Source organism: Amyelois transitella, chromosome 6, assembly GCF_032362555.1.
Source record: "Amyelois transitella isolate CPQ chromosome 6, ilAmyTran1.1, whole genome shotgun sequence".
NCBI classification, from domain to species: domain Eukaryota; kingdom Metazoa; phylum Arthropoda; class Insecta; order Lepidoptera; family Pyralidae; genus Amyelois; species Amyelois transitella.
The window spans coordinates 7,039,395-7,058,496 of record NC_083509.1 but is presented as its reverse complement, the minus strand read 5'-3'; the positions used below and the strand labels follow the sequence as shown (position 1 = coordinate 7,058,496).

Sequence of the window (19,102 nt, the reverse complement as noted above, 5' to 3'; positions counted from 1 at the left end):
AAAAAGTATAAGTTGACATAAAGTTTATTTATAATGATGTATTATAATTTATGACCACGAATTTTTTTTACTTATTTGTTTATATATAGTGCTATTCATATTTATTTCACTTAGAGGCATTGGAGAATGAAACAAATAAGTATATTTGGTCTGTATAATATAAAATGACATATAAACTATTTGTTTTACTGGTGTACTAGCGTAAAAAAAAGCTTTATAGATTAACGGTAACAGTAAGTGTTAAAACATGGAGCTCTGGAAATAATTGTAATCCGAAACGTGTATCACTATCGTTATCACTATCGCAGAGTAAACACAAATCGAGAGATAACAGAATTTGTGAGATGTCATATTATCATACATACATACATACATAAAATCACGCCTCTTTCCCGGAGGGGTAGGCAGAGACTACCTCTATAGTCATATTATCAAGTTGTCTACAAAGTGTATTTATTTGTGATTGCAATATCAGCTGATAATGCGCTTGTCACTTTTTGCAATTTGGCCTTTACATGGAAAGTAATGTATTTTGTCAGCAGTTTTGGTATGTCAAAGTTATTCTTTTAGTACAAGTACTTTCCTGCCATACATACTTATTTTTTCTAAACTCAAAAATAATTTATTTAAATGATTTGATATTTTAATAATAGGTAATTATGTACTTTATCGATTTAAACAAATAAGATCACTTAACACCAACATCACCAGATTTCTAGGTAATTTTCAGCTTTTCCTTTGTTAGAACGATTGAGTATCAATTACATATAATATGATCGCTTCAAGGATAATATTTTACCTACTACCACGATTTATAATTATTTCATGTTATTTCCTACATACAATGAAGACAACATTGGTTTCTTCAAACTCAGCTGACGCATTCGTTTGAACGTGCATATATTTACCTCATTATGACCGTTCAATTTATTATTTGTTATTTATAAATAGTAACGCATCACTTTTACCGTACGTATTTATCAATGAAGGGATGACCCGCGTAAAATTAAATTTGCATATTGTTTTAATAAAAAAGTGACATCTACTATATAATCCAATGTTTTTATATATTTTCAGTAGCCAGCAATTCAGTTAGAACCACTTGGGAATAAAACTTGGGCAATAACTATCAATTAGCTTGCAAACCATAAACACGCTGTTTCTCATAAAACAGAAAATGCATAACATAAACTACTGATTGAGATTTAGTGAGTAAGGTATGAATTAATACATTTGCCAAGTCTGTATGAGACTTGGCAGATGTATTAATTCAAACCTGCAAAATTTTGTCATCATGTAGAAAAATTATTCAAGTTTTTAACAAATACAAATATAACGACACCATTTCAAAGTTACCAGCATTTGAATTTGGCAGGTATCAATTTCCACTGTAGGTACGTTTTTTACAATTGGATTAATTAATTAAACTGAAATTTTCAAAGAAAAAACACAAATACTAACGTACTACTATCTACCACAACTTCACGGTATCAGATTTGTGTTCTCTAATGGCTATGTAAATAATGATGTCTTTATCTCTTACGGGCTAGACAGAGCCAACAGTCTTGAAAAGATTGAAAGGCCTCGTTACTAATACTATTAGAAAATTTGCTAAAAATATGAATGATATATTTATATTTAAACATAATGTGACTTATTTTTACAAAAGCCGTTAAGGAATAAAATGCCATGGGTTCATTCGCAAACAACCTTAAAAAATGCAATTATGCATAATTTTTAATTGCATAAATAACGAGCGTATTACTCGCGTTACGGTGGACCGTTCCACGCCACGGGGGCCGGTCATATTTTCAAAAAATTCCCTGGCGATCAGTCGGGTTAATTAAGTTTACGTTAAATGTTTCGCTATATTTGTTTTTACTTTACACGAAGTTAATTTATTATCTTTCAAATGTGTACAAAATTTAACTTTACAACAAAATAGGAAGCAAATGTTTTGCGCTTGTTTTGCTTTTATTTTTTATTGTATAAAACATACATACAGTCACGTCTAAATACCTTGCGGAGATGCATGAACAAGATCAAAAGTCTTGAAAAGATTGAAAGGCCACGGTTCAGCTGCGATGGAATTAAGTTTCAAACAGTGACAGGTTGCTTGCCCATCGCCTAGTCGCCTTGTATGACATCCATGGGGAAGATATGGACCGGTTCCACTACAAAACGTCGGGAACCACCCGGCATTATTACCTCTTATAAAAAAAAATATAATAAGGGGAATTACTTATGGAATTTGCTGAGGCACAATATCGATGGTGACGTACTAGAGTGCTAGGCTAGGCGTTGACTTTGAATTTTTTTTTATTAAACCATACGAGCTAACCCCAGGTAATAAAAAAATAAAGGTTATTCAATAAAGTCAACATCAAGTTTATTGAACTTCAGGTTTATTGAGTTTATTAAACAATTTCAAGGAAAAAAAAATATGTATCGTTTTTTATTTATCCTCATTTATCGTGGCTATACTGTGATGTATTGAAATATGTAAATTTTGATAAAAAGTTCCAATGTTGTAAGGTAACTTTACCGTTGCCTTGCCAAAACTTTTTAATGGACCTGTGAATGAAAATGTCTGAATCAGTGGAGCAAAAAAGCGGCACGGCAGTAGGTATGTGCTGTGCGTTGACATGACAGTCAGTCATTCTCTTTCTTCTTTTATATATTTAGATGATTCTAGATGACTGAAATTTCAATGAGTAATTATGACACAAATGTTACATTTAGAAAATAAAAATCTTTCTCCTTGAAACTAACTCATTATTTGACTTTCCGTGCAGTTGAAAATAACCAATGACCGTTTCAGACTGCATCAATCTTAAAGTTTCGACACTAAAATTTTTATTCTAACACATAAACGTCATTGAAGAAAGTACTTACTTTAACATAAGATAACAATAACAGTAAAATTATAGACATACAATAATATCCGTGTATATTGATGATCTCATGGTAATCCACTAATTACACCGATAAAGATTAGCTTTAACAGTTTATCATTTAAAGATTATATAGGTAAGAAGACAGTGATACTAGCCAAGCTGATAGTAAGATAAAAACTACTAGTAACATGCTTACTTGAGAGTCATGTTAGTATTCTTTAACCAAAACATTGAACGTGATCTTTATTACCTTTTGAACGTAAGTGTAATAATGTAGCCCGCGATAGGCAACCCTATGTCGTCACCGCATTCCGTGCAAGTTGATGCCGCGCACCGGTCGTCTCGCTCGACCACGCTGCGTGCTGTACTCAAAACAAAATAGTAAAAACTTTCGACGCAATCCTTCTTTAAATAATATCAGAAATATCCAAATTATTTTAAATTTTGACTACGTTTGTGTGCTAAGATCCAAAATGTGAAATAGTGGAATTATACGTTTTTATCACATGTTTACAATTAAACCTCACATATTGTTCAAATGAAGTGACTCAGAGTTGGAATAAGGTGTTTTCTATAGCAGTGATTGGAATTTATGCAACGACTGGAATGCGTACAGTTCAGCTTCGTTGAAAGCGAGTTTTAAAATAGAAGCAATCAAACGAAGGAATAGACTTGATTCCACCAATTGGTAATGGTGGACCCCGGTTGAATAAAATATAATGAGACTGTTGTAAAGGATTTCTAGATAAAAACAATGAAGACTGTCGGAAGCAGAAAAAATATCAAAACATTGGTCGGAATAATTTTATTAGTCTCGACCATGTTTGGAGGAACAGGTTTGATAATTGGTTTTTTTGGTATGCTTATGATAACTTTTGTTAATACACGCATTCTATCTTCCCTTGGTAGCATGCTAAATATTGGCATATTTCTAGTGGAACAGGTTCTGCAAGTAATATGGATTTGTAATGAAATTTATTTGTGTATAGCATCCATTACTTTGGGAGCACTTAATTTAAAACGTATAAGTGAAGAATCGACGACGTCACAAAATGTAACTCACTTATAATCTAAAGCCAATTCCAATGCTACAGATAGATTGTATACTCGTACTATTATACGAGTATGCTCACTTTAAGTAAACAGACACATCTGCGTAAATTCTACGAGAGTAAAGTAAACATTGAATCATTCTGGTGAATGAGTTCTAGGTACCTTTACAATATTGCCAGACACCGTCTTGGTCATATAAATTAGTAATAAAATCTATCCAGGCTATTATTGGGATTACATAGGTATTATACTTATATTAATTTAAAAGCGAATTTTACCTTTCTGCGATCTTTACCAATTGGCTTATCAATTTGATGTAATAAGCGATGAAGAAATAAAATTAAACTCTAAATTACTATACGACATAACACGAAAAGTCGTAAGCAGGTAATATTTTAGGTGCATGTCTGGGTTGAGTACCTATTTGAGATGAAATTACATTGGGATGGCTTTAGTTCTTGCAACTAAACATGAGCAGAATGCAGTTGTTACTCAATAATTGAGGTTTCAACACTCACACTTTCTTGTTATTATCTTGTTGCCAGCAATTGACTAAAATATGGTCACTAATTTAGTTTAAGCAAAGCTTGCTCTATTTAACCATTTGTCCCTTAATATCTTGTAAGCCAGTTGCCTGGTTGTCTTCAAGTACAGCTTCAGCTAGTGGTGTATAATATATCTACATGAAAGTAAAAAGAACACTGTGCAGATGGTGTCAGAACTGCACTAACATCGGCATTGCACAAATAATTTTAAAATCTTCAACAGCAACTAATACGCCTTTATCCCAGTTGAAACCATTCACCCGTGATATGATGCAGCTACCAGATGTATTTATAACTGGAATCATATTAAACTGTTCTAAATTAAACCCAGGCAGAACAATATAATTTGATGATACGTTCCCATTAGATTCCTAAATGAAATCTTTATTATTGTTTCTGTTAGTTACAAATTAATAACAACCGAACAGATTTACATGTGAGTTGATTTTTTATCTACATTTTTAATACGAGCTATCATAACAGAGAGTGATAGTTAATTTCATTGTTAAGTATCACATTATTTACAATAAATCTAATTAGGTGAAGTTTTATATGTGAGCGGGTGCAGGAAATTCCAGTTGCACCTGGCTGTTTGCGTTATCTATCTTGGGAGGTGACGCCCTTATTAACGGTCGACGGCCGATAGGCAATCAAGAATATTTAGACGCGAAATTAGCGCACCCATATACCGTTATAACGTGTATTGTGTCTACGAGAGGAATGATGTAAACTTATGAAATTTTTAAGGTTAGAACTAGCCATGATATAGAAAATTGGTAAAGATGAATAAACCAACGTAAAGAATTTGTATCTTGCTCAAAGTAAATATTATATTTGAGTCTAGGTATATGATACTCCAGTACTCCAGTACTTCAGTATGCAGTATTCTTTTTATTTTCTATGCATATTTTTTTCAAACAAATTGATGTACTTTTTTACATGAAGGAAAGAGGAATAAGTACTTACTTTCATTTTAATTCCTGTCAAACAATAAAACACAAAAAAAAAAAACATAAATTATCAAGATAATAATTTTATTAGAACGTCGATGGGTTGCTTCATATTCTGCTGAAAGGTATTTAACACTTTAGGTATAAATAGACTGCTCTGAATAACTGTTTGGTTTGGCTTTTGTAGCCTGACTACATTTCTATCATCAATACAAAACTGAAAACGCTTTACCTTTCCTTTGATCGAAAGTTTTAAATCAAATATATATTATCATCTACACTGATATTAAAAAGAGGAAAACTTTGTTTGTATGTTTGTAATGAATAGGCTCAAAAACGAAGGGACCGATTTTAAAAATCCTTTTAAAAATATGGCAACTTTAAAAGGTGAACAAAGCAAATCGTTTAGCTGTCTGCTAGTATCTTAATTGGGATATTCATTCCAACCTCATTTGCCACAATATATGCTACAGATTCTGTCAAGTATATAGTATATATTCTGATGTACCTAGCCGTATCATGATAGTCAAAATTAAGTACAAAATCGTACTACACTTAACAATAATAATGACTATCAATACCCAACTCAAGTACTTACTGATATTTTGTTTCAAATGCAATAAGATATCTACCGATGGTAATGAGAAGTGATTCAGCTCCTCTTCAGAACTATATAACTCATATATAGCTACCATAAAAATTAAGTGACACAGCCTCCCGTTACAGCCTTATGAGTCACGGATTTGGATGAATACACATTTTGCGAGAACGTGTACAAATAGTTCCACATGGTCGACCGAGAAGTTTGAATGAATCAGCTTACTTATGATGTCTAAGTTTGTCTGGATTTCCGGTTTAATAAAAATAATAATTTCATCAATGAGTCAGAACCTTATACACTACCCAAATGACCTTTGTAATTTATTGATTGTTAATTAATATCGGAACAAATTATAATTATTCCCTATTTGTACATTGAGTTTAGTGCTGCTCAAAAAGTAGTTTAATTTTTTTTAACAGCTCCTGCGTATGGTATGTGAAAACTCAAATGCCTAATTATAAATATGGAGGCGCCAGGTACCAGCTACTAAATCTGCCAAAACAGTGCGCCGAAGTGTAAACAATTTTACAAAATAGCTTCCAAACTCTGGAATGTCTATCAGACAGTAAATATTAGGCATCATTTAAGAGACATGTTTGCTTAATCGCAACATTAATACCTTAAAAAACTAATAATATTACCATATTTATTGCCACTCATAAGTTTAACAATGGTGTATCCATATCATGAATACAAAGTTCTGTATAAAGATAAATTTAGTTTGGCAATGACACGAAGACATTACTCTGATAAGATAAAAGCGATAAATTGAACCATCATTGATGGGCTCATAAGATATTGTTTGGTTCTTTGACCCTTTTTCTTCGTGTTAATTCATCTTTTGGTATTTTTATTTTTATTCTCTTGTGTTCAAACCAAACACCATATTCAAAACATACCGTCTTAGTCGTCCCAGACGAATTCGAGATTCTTTTGAGTAACTGTTACGTAGGTCATTAAAAGATTAGCCTATAAAACGTTGTCTTGAGCATATTTTGTTCTTCCTTCAAGAGCAGGCTTTAGTTCTTCTCATTTACCATAATTAGGTATTTGAGTGAACACAATATTATATAGGGCTTGCATTTTGCATTTATTCCTAAGTGTTTTGCATAAAAACGACAAAACCACCACTTGCTCTTTGGACTTAACAAACAATAAAACAAGATACGGACCAGGTTTCGAAAGATTACTACTAAAATGTGTAAGGACATTCAATTTGCAGTAAAAAATTCACCAAAAGACATCGTGTATGTATTAATAGATAACATCATTATAGTCTTCCGTCTATAAAACAGCTGTTGTGGCTTGTGTGTATTGCGTTCTAAGATAACCTTGAGATATTGTATTATTCAGACATTAACAATGTTTAATTTTTTCTATTTGGCAGTTCTAAGCAAATTGTTAGCAGCTCTCCATTTCGCACTAATGACCTCTGTGGCATCGAAGACAAACTATAAAAAAAGAAGATGTAGGTTCAATTTCTGGTCGGTTCGTGATATTGATGATCTTGAAATTGACATTGATGTTGAATACCATAATATAGTTTAGTATATGGTATCGCCATGTAAGAAATAGTCAGTTTGATGGACATTTCAAATATATAGGAATATATATGTATTTAATTATAAATTGTGCAACTATTGGGTTACGTATGACCTACATTGTTTTTAACTCCTCACGTACTCGCGAGTCGTTGTTTTCGTTGACATAGGCACGCAATGTTTTTTCCCTGTAGTTTGCGAATTGATCTTTTATGATGATATGTTGATTTCTTAATGAGATATCTTACAAATTATGTGTTATTGTCGGGTCATCTTAAATGACCTTGACGCGAGTATTGGGCAATTCAATCTGTCTGGCTTATACGGTAGACGTATAAGGTTGTTATCTAATTTGCAACGTAAAATATTTCTTTGTAGGTATGAAGAGTTATTCCAGTGATAGAAAATCTTTATCTGCTTATAAAATAATTGAATCATGTAGATTCATTTGATTGAGAAAGTGGATCATAGACTAATATAAGTTTCTTAAAACATTTGAATAATTACATACATACATACATAAAGTCACGTCTATATCCCTTACGGGGTAGACAGAGCCAATAGTCCCGAAAAGACTGAATGGCCACATTCAGCTGCTCGGCTTAATGATGGAATTGAGATCCAAATAGTGACAGGTTGCTAACCCATCGCCTAATTAATTGAATAATTGAATAAATATCAATTTAAGTATAGCAAAATGAAATGCTTCCTTTTTAATGGTTACGAAAAAGTTAGTTGATAGCTCTGTCCCCCGAGATTACGTTACCTTGCCGTTGCTAGTTGTTTTTCGCTTGTTATTTTACTTACTTGAGAACTGCAAATTTTATTTCACTTCTTGATGCTGACGACAATAAACAGTGTTAATAGTATGTTAACATATTACTGGATAACGCGTAAATATAATTAACTCCAAAGTTAAGGAAAAACGTCAATGGTATCAAACAACACCCATTCATTCATCCGTTGTTTTTGTTTACTATAATGACTTCTTGGTATTTCATAACGTACGCTTATTTAAGTTTTTAAAAGTTTTGACGCAATTCTTTGATAAATATTTATTTGATCAATAACAAGAAAGCTAATGGGCAAAGTTATTCACAAAATATATAAACACATACTCATGACGTCAAACTAAGATGAAACGATTGTTTGATTCTGCTTAGGTATATTGTGAAAAATATTATAATAGTACCGCCTCAACAATTTCATCTTTACATTTGAATATGCCACTCATATATTTATAAAAGTTGCCAATTACTGGTTATATGGTAAAAGATAACTAGATCATAAAATAAATATGCTATACACCAAAAAAAAAAAAAATTCGTTACTATTGTAATCGTTGTTGAATATTGGCATACAGTAGGTTCCATAATCTAGTAATTAACTATGAAAAATTAATCTTAAACCTGTGACTGTGACAAATGTAGTTAATAACAGCTAGCTTATTTAGCACAGAGATAAACTGGACCTTTAGGAGTAATGGTAGGCTACACTTTACCCGAAAAATCCCAGGGGAGCAAAGCCCCACGCTAAAGTCTAGTTTATTATAAATACAATTACTCGGTTGACCGGAAGAAATCCCGATTGGGATAAGTCCAGCGTTGTACATATTCTTCTAAATCCAATGGCTGTTTTGAAATTTGTTTTATTTCTTTTCTATGTGCAATAAAGAGTTTTCATACAAACAAACCACTTAGATCATAAATAGTTTGCATGTACTCGATAATCTTGCAGAAACATTAAATCATACCTTCGAATTTGGAAAATAGAAATGAATCAAAATTGTTTTTATTTAATGTTTACAAAAATGTACGTACGGTAATTCTGTTAAATTAGCGGAGATTGATGCTTAAAACAATCATGTGATAATAGTGTATAACATTTTTCTTTACAAAAAATATACGAGTACTCGTTGTATGCTTTCTGATGTTTTATGCTAAATCTACTAGGCATGAGTTTAATTAAAAACACTGCACAGAGTTTCTTATCATCTTTTCTTTGATTACTCATTCTAGTAGTTGTATATGGACAGGATATGTCAAAAACCTCCAGATTTCAGAATATTTTTACTAGCGATGAAGTACTTCTATGAAATTTATTGCCTAAATTATAATTTATTTCAAAGTGTCGGATATTTTTCCGAGCTAGCTCAATCTGAGTAGTTGTGCTCTATACTAGCCGTAATACTAGTACGCCCGCGGCTCCACGAGCGTGGATGCGAAAAATTGCATTAATTTCTGTCTCCACCGGAATTTCCGGTTCCGACAGAAAAATCGCGTTAATTTCGGTAACTGCAAGAATTTCTTAAATTCGGGAAATCTCTGAGTGTACCCCATACACTACATCAGAGACCTACATGCTTTATTACAAATCTCTAACCCAGCGGTTAGGGCGTGGTTTGGGTTAATTTAACAGTCAGACAGTAATTTCTCTGATTATAAGATGATGATGATGAGACCTCTGTGCTATACCTTATTCACTAAATATCTTTTATAATAATCACTCGTATAGGTATTACAAGTCCCTATGCTGATCGGCATAAAAAAGAAACAATATGCGCCATCTGTTTCTATTCAAGTTAATTGCTCCGAACGCGGATCGTAAAAATTAATTAATCATATTAACACGTTGCTATCTCTAAATATAACTGAACACTAAGTGAATATTTATTTATACCGATATTACTAGACCAAAAATTTTTATAAAATAATTATGTTATTATAATGCGGTATATACTTTTATACCCTTTATTGAATAAATTTTATAGAACTATTATAATAGGCATATCGATCACTTAAGCCAAATTTTTCATATAAGATTTTATTTTTTTACTTGCAGTTAAATATTTTTTTTAATAATGGTTATTTTAATGGGTAAATTTTAATAAATGGTTTTAAAGAATATTAAAGATGATTTTATCCATGGCAATGATATTATAATGTTGTTTTGAATATCTAATTTTGACAAGTAAAAAAGGAACAATTTTAGGCTAAACTATATTGCTGTCCTAAAAAATAGATTATTTAACCTTCAACTTAGCCAGCTCCTTATTTTTTATTTATTTTTTCCTTGTCACGGCCGGAGAATATTGCTTTAGTAATCCTTGTAACTTTTATCTTATTTTTTGGTTGCTTTTAAAGCATTTTCTGATTACAATTCGTATTATCTTTTCATTTGTTTTTTAAATGCTTGAAATATTATATCTTAGATATCTGTGTAAAAAGCAGCTTGAGAAAATCTTTCCCTAGATAGACCTTCCCTAGACCAGGAATATTATACGTACCAAATTTATGTAGCTTTGTCCTCATAAAAGCTTTAATAATTCATTGTCCAGTAACTTAATCACTGAACATCGATATTAACGCTGCTTTGATATAAGTGTAATTATTTTAAATTTTGTTTAATTCTTTGACCAAGGTTTGCAAGATTAATTCGCACGGGTTCTGAACACACACAGAGTTGTAATGTGCTTTGTTAATGGATAAAGGTCGTAAATCGTTCATTTATTGAGCAGAAAAACAATCGGGGCGTTTTTACGGACGCTATAAAGTGTGAGAATGTTATGAGGGAAATGCCAAACTGAACTAGTTTGTAGTAGAGCTACCTATCCCCAAATTATTATTTCACTAGATGTTGTCCCATATATATCTTTCTATACTAACAAATACGATTTATTGCTCAATTTCATAATTTTTACATACATACAATCACGTCTTTATCGTTTACGGAGTAGAGCCACGTTCAGCTGTATGTATGGCTAAATGATGGATTCGAGATTCAAATAGCAATTTTTGTAATTGTCAGTTATTAATGAATCTCATCATTTATCAGAATGCTTTGCGTACCCGATGGACACCAACGAATTCAACCATATGTCCGTTGTCTAAGAATACAACATTAACAGTATATAGGTAGATACTTAAATTAATCACCAGTAAAGTATTTTTTTCATGATTCCATGATCTTAGCAGTTGCAAATGGCGATAAGATTATACAACTGAAAATCGTACTAAAGATTGAATAAACCAATTGTGGTTATTCTTAATAGACCGAATACAACGTCTATGTGTCTATATTCGCCTGTTAAACTTGATGAGTACCTACATGTTCTTGTATTGTTTCTCTATATATTTTCGGGCTTGATCTAGATAGATCCGATGGGATATACCATATCAAACTTGATAAATAGCCGCACAACAAGTTTAAATTGTACTTAAGAGTAAATAATATAGAACTTCATTGATGTAAATTTTAGCTACATGTCATTGATCTGCCTTTGAAGGACATTCTCAGAGAATACTCCAGCCAAATTTTTTACTGCTTTGACCAACGACGTAGTTGATTACTGCGCAGGGTTTGAATATAAAATGTACCTATACTTGTACAAAGTCGAGGCGGGTCACCGGCAGGTAAATATTATGTGGCTCTAATGAATTTGTAACGAGTTCTGGCCGACCGAATCCCAATGAAAATTACAAGTCATGATTGAATTGAAATGCCCACGACTATCCAAATTTGTTGCTAAAAATTTAGTTGGTAGATACTTCGTATCAGATGACATGTTATAGGTATTTGAGAATTGGTTTTAAGGAATTTAGGAAATGCCAAAATCGATAATGCTACTATTACCTACTCGATTTATTTGTATTGTGAGGATAATAGTACCTACTATAGAAGAATAAAAATTCCTATTACTACTGGTAATATCACCGAAAGTATTATATACTACATAAGGAGCAGGTTTTGGTACCTATGTCAAATAAGTGTTTCAGTCAGTCATGTTCTTATCTGTTCTTCTGAAATTATCTCGAGGTTGATTGTAATGGGGAATCCTCTTTCTTTTAAGAATTTTTTTTTAAATCAGCAACTTTTTCAGAAATGTTTTGCTTCAATTTAGAATCTAAAATTGGTGACAATTTTAGCCGAATCAATCACAATTAAACTCATATCATGGCGATATAAATACCTTAATCAGAGTTTTAGACATATCAAAACATAAATTTGATATAAATTAATAAGATAATAATGTCTAATTGTAATCTCATACATTTGTTTCTCATTCCATGTCATATCTTGGGATGACTATTGTTATTATTAACGTTTAGCCGATAACATCCTTGGTTGACTTTAAATGTTTCCCTATATTTTGAGGAAAATTCCAAGATGCTGTTAGAAAAAAATGTTATTACTGTTGACTGCTTCTCTAACACCAGCCTTGGGAATGTCTTGTTTCGCCTTGAAAATATTTAATTTACCATTTCAAAGCTTTTTTATACTTCCCTACCAGGATCTGAAAAAGAAAAGATCAGTGCATAAGGAGGATCACCCCAATTCTGCTTTTCTGAATACCGGCTATATATAGTGGGCATAATGGATATTACTACAGAAGTACATTATACTCGTATGTTAAATGCTCAATTGTTCACGTACACTGTTGACCTTTCAATGTCGGTATTTATAGATACGATAGAATGGTGCTAGGAAGTAATAATACCAATACATGGCTCCTTTGGAATCATGTTTTATAAATTATTACATATTTCTTTTTTTTAACAACATTTTAGAAAATATATTTAATATAAAGAAACTTAATGAAGACAAACTAAAACTACTTTTAAAAAAATATTGCAAACTTAAATTAAATGTACAAGTTGTACTATATACTAAAAAAATACATTTTTTATGTTTAATTTAATAAAAATAATAATTTTTAAGGATTATTAACAGAAATCAGGTCAGGTGTACCTTATTAACGGATTTGATACAATTCTTATCGAACGAAGTTTTGTTCTCCGTGATTTCTACTCTCCTGGAGTATATTCATCATTTTTCATGTATATCTACATATATATTCATGTATATCTAAATACCAGAATGTTTATTTCTTGTTAATTATTCTATTAAACATAAAACTTAAGCAAACCTTCGTTTTTCTATTCAAGAAGAAGATGAATAAAGACCACAGATATGCAATGAAACATTGGGTTATTATAACATTAGACCACATACCCTCTCCAAGGTAGCTCATAGTTTGCTTTATGGAAATAAAGTGATAGATCAAAGCCATTTTCAAAATTTATGTTTAAATTTAATTTAACACATTTCTTAGGAGAACAAACGTGGTTATAACCTGAAATCATGTCGCCGGCAGTTAGTAGAGAAGTTAAATTAAAAGGAAACGTCTCATTTAGACATTTGTTTGCAGGACGTAGCTACTAAGTGATATCTTAACTCATGCGTCCGGTTTGGTACACTACAATAGAATAGGTATGGTTTATTATATGGGTTATTATTTGTTGATAATGAATATTACAATGACATTTTACTATACCTATTGTAATTTGATTTTTTAAAGTTATAAATATAAACCAGATTAATTTATAAACTCTTTGTGAATATAACTTATGGAATTGTCATTGTTAAATTTTGTACATTAAAAAATTATATATTAACGTACTTACATAATAACGACACAGGCATACACACCTACGCGTAAGGACATATTATACATTTTTTCGAATAAAAATCCCAAGGAAATAATTGCGTCGAAAAAGTAGTTCGCCAGTAGATCGCATATCAGATCAATTTAGAAGTTAGTCACATCTAATATCAACTTGGCTATAAAGGTTATGTTTTGCCATTTGATCGTGGGGCAAAGTTTTATGATCAATCATTTTCATAGGTTTATCTAACAAATATCGTGCAATGTAACAGTATTGCTTGCATGAAGAGAGTTATGAATGTTGATGAAGCGAAGGAAGTATGCAGAGATCGTGGCAAGTGGAAAGATGTAGTCTCTGCCTACTCCTCCGGGAAAGAGGCGTAATTTTATGTATGTTTATATGTAACAATATTATCGAATAAAAAGTGAATGATAAATATAAGTACCATGGAGAGAGTACTTTGAGAAACACTTGTATACCTATTATCTGTGCAGCAGCTATCATGAAGTACCTATCTTTGATATGATAATTCTTATCAGACTCGGGGCTGTAAAAATGTAAACAGTAGTTGTGGTTTTTAAAAGTTCAATAAATCACTACATATTATAAAGTATATTTACTTGTTCTTTACAACAGAAATTCATTAGCAACACGCTTCGTCAAAAAAAGAGATAGTAGGTATTATCAGCAACATTATAAAGTCCCCCTATTTTCTCCGTCTTTTGTATGCGCTAATCTCAAAAAGTTGTGCGAAGACGTAGCGGGTCGTGAGTATTATTTAAACATCATTACCACTGCAATTAAAAATTTGTTACATCTTAGAATATCTTCTATTTAATTGCTTTTCTAAATTGTTTTATGTACTTACGTCTATATTATTTATAATAATAACAAAGTTGTCGGCAATGCAAATATTTATAAAGGTTGAGAGACAAAAGCAATACCGCCTACAAATTCATCGAAAAGCTGGATTGACGTCCGAAGGATACTTATATAATTGCCTATAGTACATTATTTAGCCACTAAAGACGTCACCGTTTTCACTTAATGTGATGACCGTTAATTTGTTGATAAGTAGAGCCGCGGGGTCCTAATCACTTAATTGGTAGCTCTTTCCAGAGTTTGATACAATCAATTGTTATCAGGGAGAGCGCGACAGACCGGTTCATTTGCCATCCTATTGGTAGGATTAATTTCCCGAATGTTGACCGCACCTTCGTCACGCCCTGGACGCAGCTACGGGCTAATTAATAGTGTTTTCGATAGGTGTGCGGTCTCATGTTACAAACTCCATCCATTAACATGATAAGCTTACAGCTTACCCGGCTCTCACCCCTCTCGTACTTGGATGATATATTGCATCGTCGATCGCTCTTACACCACTAAACTAGCTTGTGACAAGGTCATTTATGTTTGTCGTCGTGACATGATTAACTGCTGATGAGGAATTACCCTACCTTATGTCTAATGCCGGAAAACTTTATGCATTCTTTCATTTTATCTATTAATTTTCACTTTTACAAATATCACATTTAAAATTTTACCATCATAAAAATGATAAAAAATACAATAAGCGACAGACTTTAAGGCTTAGTTATAATTTATATAGGTATTTATCATGCAAAGGCGCGTGTATTTACACGTAAAATCTTTTTTTAACTTAGTGTAATTTAATAGGTACGTATACTTAGATAATCATATATTATTTGCCATCTGAATCCTTACTATCATTTTCAGAGGCTCAAGAAACATCCGGTCCGATTATTAATACAATGGAAAGTGAAATAATTCTACAAAGAGGTCAAAACTTCACATTATCATGCAAAGGACACAGACCAGTAGAATTCACACAACAAATTTTAGGAGAAGATGGTTTCGGTACTTCGTTTCAGAAGATATCCCGGAATATGACAGGAAAAAATTCTGACTCGAAGTATATGTACCAAACTGAACTAGATCTGATCGACGTAGACCAATATGCCGTTGGTTATTATGCTTGTTTTGATAATACAATAAATAGTAGCGAAATATTAAACGATATTATGGAAGAACCCAATAACACCGAACATGTCTCTTATATTTACATATATGTTAACGGTGAGATCTACAATTAATTAGTTCTTATAAATCATCAGTGCATGCGCTTGCAAAAATTTTTACTGATGGTTTACCACAATTTTAGGCACGGACAACCTATTTGTGCCAATGGGAGAATGGGTCATACCTAGAAGCAGATCGAAAGTTGTAATTGGATGTAGACCCACTACTCCTGATGTACAAATTAATTTGCTAGTGGTACGTATGATTGTATGTCAAAAATGTGAAAATATACAGATTGTTTAATTTGATGTCAATTAACAAAAAGTAATCAAAAGTAATCTCGTCTCGTACATTATAAAGTTGTAGCTCAAATATATAATATTTGCTTCGGTATTTGCATGAATACATAATCTTCTTTCATAACTAGAAGATCCTCTACTCTTGCTAAATGAGGTAAAGTTTATAAGAATAACCATAAAAATATCAAATAACCAGGATTTGAATGCTGGCATGAAAGAAAATCGATACTTATTGTTTTGATAAAAGTCAGTATATTCCATCACTTAATCTTGGAATGGTTCAATATTGAATTTCGGTTTGCAAAATCTTTAATTAAAGTTAGTTATTCAGGTGATCCTTTGTAAAATTTTTTTATAAATAAAATGAATATTTTTCGGATTAATCCATTTCTATCATAAGAACATACTTTCAATATACTATATTGCATTCTCAATTATTGTCACAATCTGGTTATTACATTTGGACTTAGATCAGTATTGTAACTCCTGGAAACATTGCCTCATTGTATCCGCCTATAAGCAAAACTAACGCTTATAGCTGAAGTAAAGCAAGTTCTGCATGAAAACATAAACAGAGATAACGCTTTTAATTTCATGTCTTTTTACCGGAACCCTTCTTAATATTCAGGAATATCCAGAATTTAAAGATGAACTTGAATATGACCATTATGATCCTAAACTTGGGTTCATCGTTGACAGTACGTCGTTTCGGGAAACTACAGACTGTATCGTAATTTGCAATTTAGCAATACCGGATAATAAGACGGATCCAAAATATCTATTTGTACTGAAACGTAGGTGAATAGATGCATTTCTGTTGTGGATTAAATAAACCATATTCACTGGAAAATTAAATTGTTATGCATTCTATGAATTTTATATCTATCACGTAAATTGACAGTACCATATAAACATGAAATTATAATTTTCTAATGAATATGGACGAGATGTTTTTCAATTTTTTGTTGTTTTTAGGCCTGTTGAATTAATTATGTCAGGAACATTAAAATCTGACGAGCAGCTTTAATACTCATATCGTGGTAGTTATAAATTATTTTCACCACATTATCTTGACGAACGTTATTAGGTATTTCCGTTTATCATTCAAAAAACTTTATCACTTTTTTATGAGCTCTTTTTACAATCATATTATCTAAGTAAAAAAATAACAGAATTTTGAAATAACTTATGGGTGGCTCGTGACATTTATTTTGCCAAATAACAAAGTTTCAAAACCGAGACATACTAAAAATTGAAAAACATGTAGCCGAGATATTTGTAAGCCTTACTAACCAATATATTTATTTGTCGATACGACAATAGCGGAGTAACGAGAGAGCAGAATATTTAAAGTTCTTACCCAAGATTGGGTTCATAGTGAAAGCGTGTAGGCCTCCTTACCAATGCCATGGACTTCGTGGAAACGAACAGTATCAGAAAAATATACGTTGTAAGTAGTGCTACGAGTACAATCTTGATGTCATAGCGGTAGCGTGGTGTGATGGTTTCATTCACGTTTTTATTTTATTTTATTTTATTTTATTTTTTTATGTGGCCTGCATGTTGCTCACAACTTTTCTTTTCATTTCTTTCGCCTCTTTGGTGTATTGCTCTGTTACTCACGTGCACCATGTTCTTATGTACATATTCTTTATCTAACTTACTAACACCTAATACTGTAGTTAAATGTGTGCTTATGATTAATATGTTAAATGTATCGTAGGTGTGGATTGTAATTTCGTTGGATTTGGTTATTATAGATTATGTTCAAGCTGAAAAATTAATCCACCAAAAACATTGTATTGTTCGTTGGTTCTGCTGTAGTGTTTGCTATTTTACTATATGGCTTTCACAAAGAACGGATGGAGTAGGCACTTAAGTTATATTAACTTTCAATATTTTTATCAGATTTATGATTGCAAAATTATTATGGTTTACTGTTGACTTCATTGCGTTATGAGTAAAAAATTTTATAAGTTATTTTACACGAATAATGTTTGATATTTTTAAGACAATACGGATTTGATACTGCTTTTAAAATTTTTTAAATTGTCTTTTTACTTCAGGTGCAAAAGTAACTGTGCCCAAGCCGAAAGTCACGGCAGATACAAAATACTTTTTGGAAGGCGAAAAGTTTTCTCTCCAGTGCAATGTAAACTATCAAAAGAATCAACCAGTAGATTTAAAATGGAGTTATCCTTCCCCTCTTACATCTATAAAGGTATTTATTTGTTGACTAAATAAGTGAAAAAGTATGTTTTACATTTACGTTTTGATCGGCTGAATTTTTATTCATATAACTTCTAACGATATATAAATTCAGAACATACATTATTTTTGTACAGGCTATAACTTCTAACAATGAGCTTGAGGTGGAAACAAATGGGCCACATTATAACAACGTTACTATAATAAATGCGACAAAAGATGATGCCGGTGACTACGTGTGTATTGCAGAAATTGGACCCGATTATGAGAACAGGAAATTTCGAATGATACATGTGGGTCAGTATAATCATTTAAGGAGCATTGTAATAATATTTATATTGCAAGATACGTTGAGTAGTTTGATAACTTAGCCAAAAAAGTATTCTTATTAAGCTTTTGTGTTTTGCTGCGGCTATGTTATCTTTATTTTTATAAGAAATAATTCTTATAATAATAATAGGGAAAGAGGCGTGATTTTATGTATGTATGTATGTATGTTATCTTTATAATTTTTATGTAAAA

The 19,102-nt window shown here is 31.7% G+C and overlaps 1 protein-coding gene across 6 annotated transcripts in view; it reads left to right on the top strand.

Annotated features, from left to right (window-relative positions):
• Window positions 1-510: 510 nt before the first annotated feature.
• The window catches only part of LOC106131298 (vascular endothelial growth factor receptor 1), a 30,819-nt gene continuing 12,227 nt past the window's right edge, over window positions 511-19,102 (top strand). The window contains exons 1-6 of one of the 6 annotated variants that reach the window (XM_060944564.1): window positions 511-547; window positions 15,771-16,130; window positions 16,216-16,328; window positions 17,696-17,822; window positions 18,439-18,593; window positions 18,718-18,877. In XM_060944564.1, the coding sequence (XP_060800547.1) occupies window positions 526-547; window positions 15,771-16,130; window positions 16,216-16,328; window positions 17,696-17,822; window positions 18,439-18,593; window positions 18,718-18,877 (937 nt within the window). In that variant the 5' untranslated portion in view covers window positions 511-525. Of the gene's footprint in view, window positions 548-3,157; window positions 3,734-14,776; window positions 14,801-15,770; window positions 16,131-16,215; window positions 16,329-17,695; window positions 17,823-18,438; window positions 18,594-18,717; window positions 18,878-19,102 lie in introns of those variants that run through there. The other 5 variants (XM_060944566.1, XM_060944562.1, XM_060944563.1 and 2 more) reach the window with 5 other exon arrangements.